General features: G+C 33.6%; 1 protein-coding gene across 6 annotated transcripts in view; it reads left to right on the top strand.

The window, feature by feature from the left end:
- Nucleotides 1–17,136, top strand: part of LOC145660644 (uncharacterized) — a 197,338-nt gene that overhangs the window by 148,199 nt on the left and 32,003 nt on the right. For 4 of the 6 annotated variants that reach the window (XM_081725940.1, XM_081725942.1, XM_081725941.1 and 1 more), the window contains one exon: nt 9,322–9,366. The exons of the other annotated variants lie outside the window; for them this stretch is intronic. In XM_081725940.1, coding sequence (XP_081582066.1) covers nt 9,322–9,366 — 45 coding nt within the window. The remainder of the gene's footprint in view (nt 1–9,321; nt 9,367–17,136) is intronic. 6 annotated transcript variants of the gene reach the window in all.

Genomic DNA, 17,136 nt, shown 5'->3' with positions numbered 1-17,136 from the left:
TTTGCTTTCTAAGGGAAACATCAAAAAACCTTAAACGCGTTTTTAATTAGCATGTCTCTACTCTTAAGGAATTTCGAGATATGGTCATGTTATTTTAACAATTGCAAGCCCCATTCTTTCCATCATTTTTCTTCCCTTATGGAGAAATATAAAAAAAAACAAAAAAACAAAAAAAAAACAAAAAAAAAAAAACGCTGAAATATATATTTAATTATTTTAAATTGAAAAGTCTAAATACCTAATTTAATGTTTCTAACCTTAAAGGATTTCGAGATATGACCATCTTATTTTAACAATTGCAAGCCGTACTTTTTTCTTCTACCCGTATTTTTTCTTCCTGTGTAATGGAAATGCCAAAAAATGCTGGAATACGTCTTTAATTAGCATCTCTCTACTCTTAAGGGATTTCGAGATATTGCTATGTTATTGTAACAATTATAATCCCCTCTTTTTTTTTTCTTCCTTTCTAGAGCAAATATCAAGTAACAGTGAAACACATGTCTCCCTAATTATTTTAAATGGGAAGTCCAAATACCGTGTTTCATGTCACTAACCATAAGAGATTTCGAGATATGGACATCATAAAGTAATAATTGTCACTCCTTTTTCACCCCGTTCCCCGTCAGGCTTCCAAAAATCCTTTCTTAGTGGAACCTAATATCACAAATACCATGCTTTGTCCAAATTTCAACAACATTTCTACATACTTTAATCAGGGACATAAAATTTTCCCCTAATTGTGAAACGACCCGAATACGGAACGAATTTTTTTCATAGAAACGAATTTAAATAGTACATTTTTATTTATTAGATCAAGTTTTTATTTGAATTTACGAGACTAAAAGTGTCTTAAAAATATAGTAAAATGTGTAAGCAGTAAGTTCGCAGTCAATATTTTCTATCATGGACAAAAGTTTTTTCGACATTATTTTGTATATATAATGTTACTATTCTGTACATACGGTATTATAGTTCTTTGTACCAAACTGTGTATTCTGTATTATTTTTGTACTTTTTTCTTGTAATACTAGTAGTGCTGTTTATGTATAACGGATTTCTGCTATACTAGTTAACATTGTTTTATATATATAAATGACATCACATCACTTTGAATTTAGTGATTTCACTTTCAATTGATCTGTGGATACGTACTTGCGTAATTCCAGTATACTTTAAAATTGTTTTGAGTCGTGTACTGTTATTGTCTCTGGGATCTTCTTACTATAGCGTAAGTAGTATTGTTCTCTGTGTGTGTATTTGTGTTAGTGAAAAACTAACAAATAGTTTAAGGTCAGATACTGATACTGTAACTTTTTAAAGACAATCCTATGTATACAGATGGTGTTTATTACAATATGCGAGTCTTCGAAGTGGAATAGTTCATTTTTCATAATGAAAAATGAGTAAATAAAGAAATAATTGATCCTTTGCAAACATTCGTGCTTTCACGTATAATACCGTGTTCATGATACATAAACTTACTACAGAAGGTTCAAAGCGCCCTCCTCGCTGGTCTAGTGGCTAGCACGCGCGACTTCGGTACACAAAGGTCCCGGCTTCGATTCCCGGTGAAAGATCCTTGGAATTTGAATCCATTACGGTGGTTCGGATTCCATCTCAGACTATAAGTCCACGTCTCATACAGTCTCAGTGCTAAAAAGGAACCTTAAATTCCAACAACCAAAGGCTCAAGAATGCGAAGAATATGAACTTTCGTTTCTCATAGTACTGCCTTGGGATAAGGAAATAAAGTTTTTAGAAAAGAAGTGGGTATTATTGTTTTAAGTCTTTTTTTTTTTTTTTTTTTTCTGAAGACACCATTAGTACATAAAAGTTTGGAAAGCTGCTCTGAATACCACAAGAAAACTTAGAGACTGTAAGCAGACTATTCTGTTTATCTACGAATTAAACATTTTAAATAAAGATTGGGTTGTTGCATCATAATGGGACTATGTATAAAGGCCTATCCGGTTGCAATGATGTAAATAAACTTCGGGGGAGATGACTGAAATTCAGCTCAAATGTAGAAGGGACTATGTAGATTCTATATTACAAAACCAAATTGTCCTAAAAGGGATGGAAATTTAAAAAAAAAACGCACAAAGCGGTATTATTAATGTCTTATATATATATATATATATATATATATATATATATATATATATATATATATATATATATAAGGAGATGGCTGAAATTCAGCTCAAATATAGAATAAACTATGCGGATTCTATATTCAATAAAGAAATTTCCCTGTAATGGATGAAACATAGTCAAAAACGCACAAAACATTAATGTCGATGGAAAATCAATAAGCAAAACTGAATTCGTCAACATCTCAAAAACTATAAGGAGATGGCTAATTGAAAGCTTACTGCAAAGACATAATGAAGAGCTTAGAAAGGTAAAGGTAAATATGGATGAAACAATGTCAAAAATCAAGTTGTGTGAGTAAAATAAATAATAATGATAAAGTATATGCATCTTCTTTGAATTACCCAGGGCGCTCCACGCGGAGGTTACGTGCTTGATATATCTCACATCTGGATTTAGAATATCCAGATTCGATTTAGCAAGCAACTTGACTTTTGACCTGATCACGTGATACAGTCTGGTCCTTATGGCAAATCGGATAGGCCCTTTCTGTAACAACGAGATCGAGAGAGTCCTACCCAGATCTATCATTTTCACAAAGGTTTACCTTGGTCATATTAATCATATACCGGAATCAAGAATATGGTTTCAGGGTTATTCGTTTCCCCCCTAATATATTCTTCGAAAGATATTAGTTCTTAGGCCAGATATGCTAAGACAGGGTAACATAATTTATATAGTTAACGGTATATAGTTAATTATAGTTATCTATAGTTAGTTAGTTAGTTATCTAATTAGTTATATAGTTAGTTATCTATAAACTTAGTACCTAGATGATGATGTATCTAGGGAAATAATACTTTGACTGTAAACCTGTATTTCTTAAGATCTAATCTCACGACACAATGAAAATGATGAAAATATCATTATTTTTGCGTAAGATAATTAGATATTGACTACATTGTTCAGATGGAGATTTACTTATTAGCACTAAAATCTCAAATAAACTTCATTTGTGAAGTCCATTATTACCATTAACTTCTTGCTTGACAGTACAGCCCGAAGAATCTAGACTTGTGTATCACGTATAAAAAGTGCGTATTCTGTATTTATGAATTTCAGTGTTCACGTGTGTGTTATATGTTATTTTTGGATGAAGCAACAATACTCTGATTTTCGCGGCACGCTATTTTAAGAAACACTGTTTCAATGTAAAATATTGTAAATGCAAAATAACTACAATATGCAACAGTTGTTTGTAGAGACGTCCTTTTAATTTCCACCCTGTAGTTTAAAACAATGGATGTTAAAAAAAAAAAAAAAAAAAAAAAAAAAAAAAAAAAAAAAAAAAAAAAAAGGATAGTGAAATTAAAGCTGCCAGTTTCAGCGTCATTACATTCCTGTTTTAATAAACCAATATTATTAATAGAGAAACGATCATTTCCCGAGTCCGATACTCGTAGAGCTGATTCTAGGAATATGTGTACAAGCAGTTTGTCGTTAATCCTTATATTGTAATAAAATAGAACTTTCTATAAAATTTACTTCTATATCCAGTTTAATCAAGTGTGTATATATTCTTTTACGATTAGCGCATATTTTTACAATTTAAGTACCGTAATTACTGGAACAGCTGATGATTGTCCCGTTAGTAAAAAAAAATAATATGCACAGTAACATTTAAATCCATAAATCCATAACACATGCAATGAATTATATACGCGAAAGTTTTAGAAACATCTGAACGCTTGTCCATAATATAACATATAATTGCCTATTTGCTTATTGAAACTACAGGGTGCGAAACGTAACTTACCTTGTACTTCTGTTTTCTTCCATTAATTAGATATTTCGACTGCGTGGAGACCATCTTCGACATCGATTTATACTGCGTTACCGAAATCCTTTTTTTACGTTTTCTAATGTGGTTTCAAGATTACCTTAAACATACAATTTTACGCGAAGTATTCCGTAAACTTTGTTGTGGTTTATACTTATCATCTATTCACTGACACTATAATTTTACCTATCCACTCACTTTGTGTACAAAACTGCTCGATTCGATTACAGATTTTGTAGAATTCCACACTTGTCTTAGTTTTTGTGTTATTGATGAAACTCTTTTAACTTAAATTCCTATTTTATGACTATTCTACACACTTATTCCTATGAATATACACACTTGTATTATTATACGCTTAAACCGTTCTAGTTGTTTTGTTAATTATGTACAGGTTAAATGTTTCCTTTTCGAATTAGAAGTTCTTGTGGCCAAATCGAACTTTTAAAGTCTGATGATTTTCCAAAACTTCATGGTGTAGTCCTGTTCCGATCTGAAATATAGATGACAAAGAAGATTGAAAGATATTTACCCACACATAGTTAAAAGAAACAATTAAAGCAATTTAAGGTATAATAATACAACTGCGTATACTCATAGTAATAAGTATGTACAATTGTACAATAGTCATAATAGAATGAAATAAATAATAGAAAATAATTTTATCAATAACACAAAGTATAAGGCAAGTGTGGATTTCCACAAAATCCGAATCGAATCGAGCAGTTTTGTACATAAATTAAGTGGATAAGCAAAATTATAGCTCAGTGGATAGATAATAAGTATAAACCACGACAAAGTTTACGGAATACTTCGGGTAACATTGAATGTTTAAGGTAAGCTCAAAACTACATTATAAGATGAAAATGGAAAAGGAAGAGTCCGGTGACGCAGCAGAAACTGATACCAAGAAGATCTTCACGTAGTCGAAATATCCAATTAATGGAAGAAAATAGAGGTACAAAGTAATCTACGTTTCATATAGTTGCGTACATATTTATCCCGTACTAGAATAACTCTTAGATTCATGACTTATATAACAGAGCTACGAACATAGATCATAAAGAAAAGAAAAAAAAATCCCATCATTGAAGATGTTTTTATTATTAACTTCTACGTGAATTATTGAAATAAACAAGATTTTAACAATAAACAGTCTTGCCTCTATGAGTGGTCTTCGATTAAGTTGATGGCATTTCAGTGTTTCGAATGTGCAGATATGTAATATCTGTATATCTAAATTTCCTTGATCAGAGTTTAGTTTTGAAATTTTCGTTTTGTTGAAAATTATTTTGCATCGATAATGCGTGCAAAGAAGACGGATTTTTTTTAACATACTAATAATAAGTGTATAAATTAAATTATTGAATTCAGAGAGCATTACAAGTCCTAATTACCATTAGTTTCTGCCTTCTGGGTTAATATGCTAGGCTCTAAACGTTGTCTTTTGAACACTGATAACCATATATCACAGTAGCTACTACAATTTTTTAAAATTATTTTTATTTTATTGTATTTATTTTTTGAGAATCCGCAACCATATTAGCAATTGTAGATAAGCTTCGTAGAAATAAATTTTAATTTATATGCTTGAAGTAATTGGTACTTGTTGTTTAAATGTGGTATTTAGGATTAAATTTTCTCATAATTCGGGGATATTAGTTTATAATTCTTAAAACGTTTCGTGCACTTTTTTCATGGGATAGAATTTAGAATTATTCTGAGGTAACAAGAGTAATAAGATAAGTTGTAGTTTTGTATTAGGGAGGATTTAAAATTATTTCAGTGATGAAGGAATAACATATATTTTGTCATTCATCAATGGATTGTGGAGTAGGTTTGATTTACTGGGATATTACGTAAGATCGATGAGCTTTCCGTGTAGACGTAATATCATTGGAAATAAGTTAGTCTGACTATTTGTTTATCTTTCTGCGAGAACTGAATCTCGGTAGAATAAATAATTTTAGATTTTGTTACAGTTATCCTTAAATATAGTAAGCAAAAATAATAGTAAGGTGAAAAATTCTTACATCATTATATCATGACAGCGAAAAATTCTAAATTTCGTGTTCAATTTTGATTAGAGTTAAATTCAATAATCCTTTAACGAGTATAGTTCAGATTTGCAGGATTACATTTTTTTTCTTGGAAATAAATATATGTATATCATTCACTGTTTCGAATCCGATTAAGTTGTAGTATTCCCTGTTTTTCGTATTATTGAGTAGTTTTAAGCACAGTTTTCATCAGTTCGAAAACTAAATAGTTGGTGATTCAAAATATTGGTATAAGCGTGTTGTAAAGATTCGAAACGATCTTCCCCCTGGTTTTTGAAATGAAAGCCAGGCTCTTATTGTCTGGTGATATTGCTACTTAACAATACATCGGCTGAAACGAAAAACTGGGAGTGTTTGGTGAACTCAAAATCGTCGAAAAGGAATAAATTAGGAGTTTCATCACGTGTACGAAGAGCAATAAAAAGACTGACAATAATTAGCTTTTTAACACTAATGATCAAAGTAAGTTACAGAAAGAAAGACAAATGTAGAGGAGAATACTCGTTGAGAGGTGAAGGAAGGGCCCTGTCCCAGGTCGGTCTGACATAAAAAATGGAACTAGTCGCCAATCGGATGTGATCACCTAAAGTCATAAGAAATATAGCTGAAATTGAATACAGTGGATATTCAAAACTTCCTGTGTTGGTTGAAGGTCGGAGAGTAGGTGGTTTCAAAATTCATACCAAAAATAGAATATCTTACGACCCTATCAAGTTAGGGAGATTAACCTTTAGTACATAAACTCATTATTAATAACCTGGCACAACCGGACACGTGTCTCAGGGTTTTCCAAAATTCCGGTTATAAGAGGGGGGAGGGGGACGTTACGATAGGTTTTTTTTTTTTTTTTTTTTTTTTTAATACATTGAAATTGACGTAATCTGTTTTTGTGATCGCACTACAAGAAAACGACTGGAAAGTTTAAAATGAATGTTGAAGCATGCTTAGTACTTACCTCAAGCTGAGTTTTATCGTGTAATGTTGTTTAAAGGTTGCATCCTAAGGGGTAGGAGGTCGAAAATTTATGTCAAAAATAGTTTCTTATGGGTTTTTATCATTATACTTTCATTGAAATGCGTATCGTAAGGTGCAAAAAGGAGGTTCAAATATTTCCAGTAAACCTATTTTCCCTTGCAAAGAACGGGCATTTCAGCTAGCACAGAAGTTGTTTCCGATCTATGCTGACGATTTCAAACTGCACTTACTTTAAGAGAAACCATGTCGCCATCATCGAGAGTGCTTTATTTGGTGGCCCTGCATCTGGGCAACTGCCCGACAGCGAAGTTTCCACTGTAGGAGACTGGCATGCAGTAGTTTGTCAAGTCACATCCACTTCTCCTGACAGGCTTTCCATAGCCCATGCGGGATCATCTGTGAGACAAGACTCGTTTCAAGAGGCCGAAGGCGCAAAAGTCATCGGTGACGCATCAGGGGACTTCACTGGAATGTCTATGAATGGAATGGCATGAATTCGTTTCTGCTGCCATATGTTGGAGGAAGAACGGGTTGAGCGAGATGTCTTGATGCACCCACACACGATTCGTGTCCCTCCGGCAGACGTAGGAAATGTCATGGCGATAAACGGGTGTCAAGACGTTAGCCTGATAATCCGAATTCACCTTCGTATTTTTGACTACACGGTATGGTCAGCTTGCCCTGGTACGAGTATCCAGCAATGATCATGAAACCTGTGCCAAAACTTCCCTTGCATTCACTGAACCATCTTTGAAAGTCCCTCGCACCTGCCGATCGATAAAACATTGCACGTGGCTTGTAACAGTCACCCAGGTAAACATATGTCTCGTCCAGTGTTACAACAACTTCCACTTTTCACCGGCCAGGTACTGCTCATACAGCTTTCGACAGTTGGTGCGACGTTCCTGGGTGTGTTTTGGCAAGAGCTTATGAACACGCCCCTTCTGTCGCTTTACCAACCTCAAATCGCGGTGAGTGATGGTGTACTGTCTTCAGTGATGTCTGTAGCCGATTCGCGATGATCCTTTGTGTGGGTGGATTCTCCCTGGTGATCAGAGCCCGACTTATCGAATTCTAGCTTGTGTGCGGCTAGTGGCAAGCCGGGAGTTGGCCTGTTTCTGCCCCACAGAAATCATTCCACGCCTCGCTTTACCAGCCCCTTTCAACGCCCATAATATGCTATTTTTGAAAACAGTGAATCTGCGCTCCTTGCACAGTTCGATAATTGCACTATAACTGTAGTTCACGTCGGAAAGGGCAATTACGTAGCTCTTCCAATAAGCATTTATTTTCGGCGGCATTTGTCCCGATATGCACTTACAACACATGTCACTCACAGTCAATGGTCCAAGGTGCCCACACGACTGACAACTTTCTTCTCTTTCCGCTTGGTGGTGCTGCACGAGGTGTGTAATTTCGTTACAATAGATCGAAAACAACTTCTGTAATTTAATATGGAATATTGGTAACCGTTAAGATAAATATTGATTGTTGAATGGTGGTTCTGTATCAATTTCGGAAGTACACAGACTCATAAGAATTTATATGTTGGGGTTGCAAGAAGTGAGAGTATTGAAGTGCTGTTCTGTACTCACTACGGTTTCTTTCATAATTTTCCTTGTCCAATGCAAAAATACCATCCTAGAATTTAGCAATGGTCATTTTCATCCTCTTTTCGAGTTCCAGTGATTACCTGTTTCGAGTTGTGACTTGACGTTTACTAGGTCGCTTGCGGTTAGGGGTGTTCCAAAGTTAAATAGAAAATACTTTCGAATTACTTTTTTCAAATTGCTCTGTCGTGTTCGTTATTATAGAGTAGAAGTACAATTCTTTCGTAATCAAATGTTCTGGAGTAGTGCCTCTGTAAATTTTATAGCTGTATCAAGTCAAATGTCTATAGCGATTCTTTTGTAAGGAAGGAATCCGGGAATCCAGGAAGATATTAACAGCCAGACGAGAACTTACTGATTGATAAATATAAAATGTAACATTCAGAGGCAGATTTTTCGGTGTTGACTGAGCAGCTTTGTAGTTAATGCGAACATACTTAATGGTATCGAATTCCGCTCTATAAAGTCAATTCGTAAACATTAATTCATATATTCGTTCGGCATTATATGTATTCCAGTAATTACAAACTAAAGCATTAAGTATTGTATACTGTTCTCAAAACAGTTCGATAATAGGGGAAACATACTTTCTCTCCAGTACTGACCTTAAATAAAGCGCTGTTGATTAACGTTGATTGTAGTTTTATGAATGTAAATTAACCTCTGACCTCTTGGTATTTAACACTTTGTGTCTACTCAAGTAGTCTGCCAGTTTTTGATTCCATTTTGTTACTATATTTAGGTGGAACAAACAGAGACTGGAAGGTGGCATGAAGTTCCAGAGCAGGTATTATTATTGAATTCCAATTAGTCACTGCACTGTAGCATTATTGAGTTACACCAAATGTTACTAAACACTGTGTTTTTAAATGTATATATCTATAAACTGCATGGCACTGGAATATCTATTTTAATGGTTATCATGTGTTCTGAACGGTAGGTACTGGGGGTAGATTGCATGCATATTAGTCTCTATTCTCTGCAAAGTGTTAATATCAATCGTCAGACATAACGTATTAACTATGCGGAGCCTCTGTTAGCATAATGCTACATTAACGTACGTCGTAATCTATTTAGAACTGTTCAACGTGTTTTGTTAAAAGTGTACCTACCTTTGGTTCTTCGTCATGTTTTTAGTTTGGGAGATGTGTGTTACATAAAATACGAGGAATTTTAGTTTAAGGTTAAACGTTATTTGAAGGTAATGAATACTTGTTAGCCGTATGTTTTTTTGATTATATCATGGACTTTTCAAAGCGTATAAAGGTATTCTCTGATTGTCAGCATTCTTTATGAGATTTACTTAGCTTTGTAATTTTTGTTAGTTTAGTAATTTCGTAGTAGTTCTGGATTAGTTTAAGTTGATTAATTTATTTTTCTAGTAGAAACTTAATACAGCATGGCATATACAATTATAAATATTCCTGCTTATTACTTCAAATAAAATGAGTCATAGCTTTTTCTTAACGTTCGTATTTATTAGATAGAATATTATGCTTTTATTAATATTATTAAATATAAGATAATTGTAATTAACGTGTTAATGCGCTGGAGCGATCATTTATATGTATATATATTAACTAACAAAAAAGTTCGTACGTTCAAATTCTGTATCGCCGACTTCATATTTCGAATACTTCCGGAATCCTTTATCAAAAGACATAGTGAGAGGTAAATTAGAAATTGGAATAATTAAAAAGATACAACGAAAAAGATCTTGCAAATCATCCAAGGAATTTGTCAAAATTGTTTTCACACAGCTTCCCTGGATGACTTGCGAGGCTATGTCTACTACTCCCGTTACTTTTTCAATATAATATATTTGATGTTAAGTTCCTTTACGAAGGCAGTTTATTATGTTAGTTTGGACAATAGCTGTATTCCTTTAAATATTACATTTTTAATGAGTGCATGAAAACTAATTTGCCAGACGTATGTACAAATGTAGTGTTACTGAATGTTTAGCGCGCGTGGGAAGAGGGAGATGGACGCTGAACTGCCGATATTGAACCAATAAATATCATGAGGTAATTTTGGAAATCTTGAATAAAAGGTAGCCAACTCCGATGAAGAAATGCACAAATAATGTTGAGAAGTGAGGCGTTGATTACGCATAACCCAGTTAAATGATGTTCTACATGTAGGGTCTTGGAAGTTCAGTATACTCAACTTTACTGATAAAATGTGAAATTTTTATAAAATTTTATACGCTGGAATTATATATATATATATATATATATATATATATATATATATATATATATATATATATATATATATATATATATTGGAATTAACAAGTTTAGATGGTATTTTAAAATACGAGCTCTAATATTAAGGACACACAGCATTAATTAAGTCGTTGTAAGTATTTGTTTGCTTTTCTTTATTTCGTTTTCTTTGGAGAACTCAAGAAAGGGAACTCTTTGGAGAAAAGAGAATTCGATAACATTTTAATGAAAGCAGCTGAATAAAGCATATTCAGTCTAACTTTTAACATGTGGGCGTAGAAGATTATTAATTTATTAGAAACATTCAGAAAAGCAACATTTGTAACATCAGTATAGTTTTACAGGCTGCTGACAATAATAACTTAAAATGTTATATATATATATATATATAATGACCGACATAAAAATAATTTGATACAATGGAAGATTTGCCAGTACATACGTGTAATCTTTAGTGAGTTTTAATAGACTTATGGCAGTGAATGTTTAGTGTAAATATGTAGGAACTACTTTCAAAAAAGTGAAAATACTATCACTTAATAGGTACACTTCAAGCACATGACCCTACCGTCGCTGCTTCTGGATGAACATTGAATATCCATTCTTATTCAATTAATTACACATTTATGTTCTTATTGCTAATTGTGACAATTCTGTGAGTTTTTAAGTTAGAGAATACGTAATAACAGTGTATGTTAACAATAACTAAGTAACTCTAGGCCTCTTGAACCCGGAGGTTCAATGCCGCGTTTATAAAAGATCTCCACTGACTTATATTCTTAACCAGCTGGATTCAGTTTCTACTTTGTATTTCTATTTTTGAGAGATCCATCTTAATATTGTCCTCCCATCTCCACCTAGATCTTCCTAATGGTTATTTTCCGACTCGACTTCCAATTAAGACTGAAAGCATTCCTACTTTCTTCCATTCTGGTTACATGACCTGCCCACCTGCCTCCTAGATTTGATTATCCTAACAATGTTTGCTAAACGGCATAAATTGTGTGTATGTTAACAATACTTCTTGTTAATTTCTCATAAAATCAATTAATTTGTGTAATATTTCTTCAATAATGTATGATAATCCAGTTTGCCTCTTTTAGTAAAATTCAAAAAACAGTTCTTTTTATTTATTTTCAAATTTAAACCAAATAATCCACATTTAAATAGCAGAAAGAAAAAAAAGTTTAAGCAAAACGAAATAACTGATTTATATGTACATTGTACAGTATATATATATATATATATATATATATATATATATATATATATATATATATATATATATATATATATATATATATATATATATAAAACCTTTACCACACTATTCGTTAGCAATTAACTTATTTCTACTCCTGTTTTGAGATTCCTTCGTTCTTATATTATTTTATAATTCTCTCCATAAGTATTTTATAGTCCAAATGATGTATAGAAATAACTTGCACATTTCCTAGAATGTAACAGAAATCAAAAAACAGAATTATATATTTTGTGGAATACATTGCTCCCTTAAGCTATAATGAAAACCAAACAGACGCTCAAACTTCCACACACACACAAAGCTCGGCAAACTCGTAAATACTTATTAAATAATTTATAGAATCCTCCTTATGTATACAGCTGGCATATTGTTCTAGATATTTCTATTATTTTCCAACAACTTTTTATTATTTTCAGAACTAGTTCTTTCAACCTGTCTTACATACGTACAAGACATGCTTTAGCTGCGATGAAAGTAAATGCAATAAAAAAGGGAAAACACAAATATGAACATACCAAACTTTGTGCAGTACATTCTGTTAACAGTGTGCGTTCAAGGATTTTCTAAGAAACAAGGAGTTTTAACTTGTTTCTTCATAGATCTGAATTTTTCTTTTTTCGTTTCAAGGATGTTTTTATTTTTTATTATTTTTATTTTAATTTTTACTAGTACCTGTGTGTTCTAGGAAGGAAAGAAGACTATCTCTGTAACGAAGAGAAACTAGAATATCTAGATAGTTTATATTTAACACATTTATGATGTGATAGATTATTGTCATTTGAACTAATTTTTAGTAGTCTTAATGTACTTCCACTGATTTTGAGCCAACTACTAGCATCGTACCGTAGTAATTTTGTTAACTAACAGTTTTACTAGATAGTTATATTAATATTTCATTTATTAATTAAAGTTTAACTGTTATGTGCTTAAAACTTAATTCTGGTTGGTTGTTTTAATACGTACTTAATTATGTTAATTTTAGAATTATTCAACTTAACGTAATCACATCTATATATAAATTCTAGTACACTTATAATTTAATACTTATCTAGTAACTGATAGTTTTTGTTTGTGTTTACATTACATAGCCTTGTCAAGAAGTAATATTTAAAGCACGTCAATTTGAACAAAAAGTGTTCGAGGACAAAAGTGAAATGAGGTCGTCAGATCATGGAAAATGTGTGTAAATAAACCCAGAAGGAACGTGTTTGTGTGTTGGACTTGAAGCATGGCTATGTACTACCATAATCCGATTTTGTGTTAGTATGTTGTATTTACTTCTCACTCGATCTTTTTTGTGTATAGATATTAGGTAATCAGTATATTCATAAGCAACTATTATGTTAGGAATATCTGAATATTGAAAGATACATTTCAATAATAATAATAATAATAATAATAATAATAATAATGAAAAAGGTGTGTCGTTTATTCAATTTATAAAGTTACTCGTTCAGATATCAGTTTATTACGCGTTAGGTATTAAGTACGAGGGGAAGTCCGAAAAATAAGTTTCTCCAGGCGACTGTGGACAGAGATGGGGATGCAAGACTAAAAGTAGTATGTGACATTAAAGATCAGACGTACTTTTATTTTTCCACATAAGTACTACGTACAATGACACATTTGTCATACCGGTCTATAAGCTTCAAAAAATCTTCCAGGAAAAATTCAGGGCTCTGCATACGGAGCTCGCGCATGTCCGATTCCAAGTTTCTCCGCTACTTTATCGATGGGGATACGCCGGCTCGCTTTAATCATGTCATTCGCCATCCTGATATTTTCGTCTGTAGTGGCTGTGCACGTCCTTCCAGGTCTCGGTGTGTCCAGCACTTCCTGCCACCCCTCACTGAATTGGTGACACTATCTCCGTACCATTTGTTTCGACATGATATCAGGCCCATAGACTTCCACGATTCGGTTATGGATTTCTGCTTCCGATACGTCACGTGCCCATTCATAGTGGACAACCGCTCGCACTTCCTCCTTTCACCACGTCAAAACGCGCCTTCTCTCCATACCGAGCAGGCTCAGACTGAGATACTTGTCTCCGCTTTGCGCAGGCGCTGCGATGGCGTCATCTGCAGGATCGCGGGCGAACGATACACACTTGTGTGGGGGGTGTATTGCGCGTGCAACCGCTGTCTTGCTTCCTCCACTGCTGTTCTCTTTCCTGGGAAAACTTATTTTCGGACTCCCCCTCGTAAATTTTCTCTAACTTTTTTTTTTTTTTTTTTTTTTTTGAATTGTGCCACGTTGTATAAATCCGACCTTTCGTCAAACAATCTTCCAGGAAAAATTCAGGGCTCTGCATACGGCAATCCGACCTTTGGAAAATATAGTAGTATTTACCTGCAGCTACTACACAAGCATTATTAAGGGGTTTACATTGCTTCTTAATGCAATACATGAATGTATCAAGAACATCTTGATTTCCGTTTTGTGTTTTGTAGAAATTACTAACAGATAATTGTCCGAAAATTAACTTTTTGGGTCAATGTAGGTACTTCGATAATTATTTAGTAATAGTATTTAGGGTATAGTAGGGATTATTGTGGAAGTTTTTTGTAGTACTTGTATTCCCATAGATGTGTTCTAAATATCATATATGATCCCTTAAGTCATATGTATAGTGCTGTTGTGTTCTATATAACAAGTAGATATTTTTGTAATTCTTTTGACCATTGCAGTTGTCTATTAGTTAAATTGATAATTTTTCAAAAACGGAAAATAAATTTTAATTCGCGATTTTTCAACGTATTTAGAAAAATATATTGTTTCTCTACATTGCCAACATATTAGAGATTTTATTATATTTTCAGGGATACAGTAAAGAAAAGTAATTGTGCGTTCAAGGTTATTTGAATTGTTGTTTGCGTGTACGTAACATTTTTAGTAAGCCATTTTTAATGTATCAAAATATAATAATAAGGAAAAGCTAAAGCCCAATTGCAAATTGGAATGATGGAACAATAGATCATGTCCATACATGAGCGTAGTGGTCTAAAGTAGAATATAGTGCATCTGTTTTGGTGAAGAGTAAACTTGTTAATAAGAAACTCATTGCGGAAGTACCATTAATGCATTACGTACGAGAAAGATTATTAGCCCGTTCCGTAAAAATACTTCACAGGGATCTAACGTTTGAATAACGTTTGTACCTTTTAAATATAACGAAACATAACCTCTTAACAATGATAAATACAAAATGATTTTATATATTTCCGGTATATTTACAACATAGTATGATTTGTATTAGGTATTATTTATTTTTATGCAATAATACTTATTATATTTTATGAATTCATCATGTCCTCTGAAAATCAGTTTCGTCCTCGTAATGTTCTGTTGCTGCCTGGTTCGAGTTCTTCTCTTTCACTCATGTTTTTCACCATTGTGCCCGTGTTATTTTGCCTCCTATTGTCTATGTGATACTAATGTGTTCTGTACTGCATTGGCGTTCAAGTTATACAAATGGGTTTATTTTTGTTCATCTTTTCATCATACATAATTTTTTCCAAATAGGTGTTTTGTGTACATATGTTCTAGAGTAGGCATAATTATAATGTCCACACGTGATAATATTGATTTTAACTGGTAAAGAAGAACAGTTAAAAAGTTTGTCGTCATAATAAATCGTCACTAAAATATAGAAAGACGAGAAAGGAAGAAAATTTAAGTGATAGAGAAAGAGTACGTTGAGTAACAGGTCTATCCTTCTGTCCTTATCTTGGATTGGCAGATTAATCTTTTCTTTTTTTGTTTTGTTTTTACATTTCATTTCTTTTGTATATGTGTTAAGCTTAAGATGATGACCGTGAAAGTACTTACATGTATTTTTCCAGGCTGTCGCAAACGTTCTGCACCATACAAGGAGGAAAATGGAACACGAATATCAGATACAAAGACAAACCTTTGTTCAGTAAAGTACAGGCCATTATGTTCAATGACCTTCATTTATCTCTGGGACAACAGTTCAATCTGATAGCCATTCCAGGTGGCAGGTTTAGAATTGAAACACTCGTTACAGGCAGCATGCACCTCATCATATGAATTGAAATGCCGACTACACAAGAAATGTGAGAGAGAGTGAAACAAACCATAATCTGAAGGTGCAACATCTGGACTGTAGGCAGGATAAGGTCTCACTTCGAGACCAATGACTCGGAGCATTGTCAATTTGCAACAATAACCTCTTCCTCCTCGTTAATGCCGGATATTTCTCGTTCAGAATGGCATATACTCGGTGTAATTATTCAGAATACAGTTCACCTGTTACAGCATGACTCTCTGGAACAAATTCAAAATGAATTATCCCGTCAGTATTCCACCAAACAGACAGCATGAACTTTTTCCCAAATTTGTCCTGTTTTACATTGGCTATGGCTTCCTGTCCTTTTTTCATTTTTGTTTACGTGTGTCAGGGTTTTCAAAAACTTCTACTTCTCATCTCCTGTCACAATTCTTTTCCAGAAACGAAGATTACACGGTTTTTTTAAAAAATAAAGTTTGGCAAATTGCCACTCTGTGCTGGGCCTGCTCCTCCGTAAGCTCATGGGAACTTTGTCGGGGCTGTTTACTGACGAAATCCATGTCATACAATTGACAATTTATTGTCGGTTTGGATCTCCCAACCACTGTTGCTAATACACGTGTACTCGATTGTGGTTCAGCACTCACAGCATTTTGCAGAGGGTCGTTAATGTTCAAATCAGCCTAATATTTTTTTTTAAACCAACGAAGGCTGTCGAACGATCCAGTACTGCTTTGTTCTCTACACGACAAATTTCCTCCGCTGTGCAGCTTTTGCAGTTAGTCCTTTTTTTCCATCATCATAATAATAGTACAGCTCGAATTGCAATTTGATCCTCACTGATGTTCCACACGCAGTACTTGCCCTCACTTGATCACACGAACCTGTCCTCTATGTCTGTCAACAGTTTCCACTGGCGGAGCCACCTATTCTTCCAAAGTTTTACATCATGCAGGTCAGTGTGCTGATGGTGCAGGACTTCTGAGACAGCCTGGTATTTACATGTAATGTAAAAAGAAAAGAGAGAAA

The sequence above is a fragment of the Thermobia domestica genome, chromosome 9 (assembly GCF_964235325.1).
Source record: "Thermobia domestica chromosome 9, izTheDome1.hap1.1, whole genome shotgun sequence".
Lineage (NCBI taxonomy): Eukaryota > Metazoa > Arthropoda > Insecta > Zygentoma > Lepismatidae > Thermobia > Thermobia domestica.
Note: the sequence above shows the minus strand (reverse complement) of the source record. Positions and strands in the feature narration are given on the sequence as shown.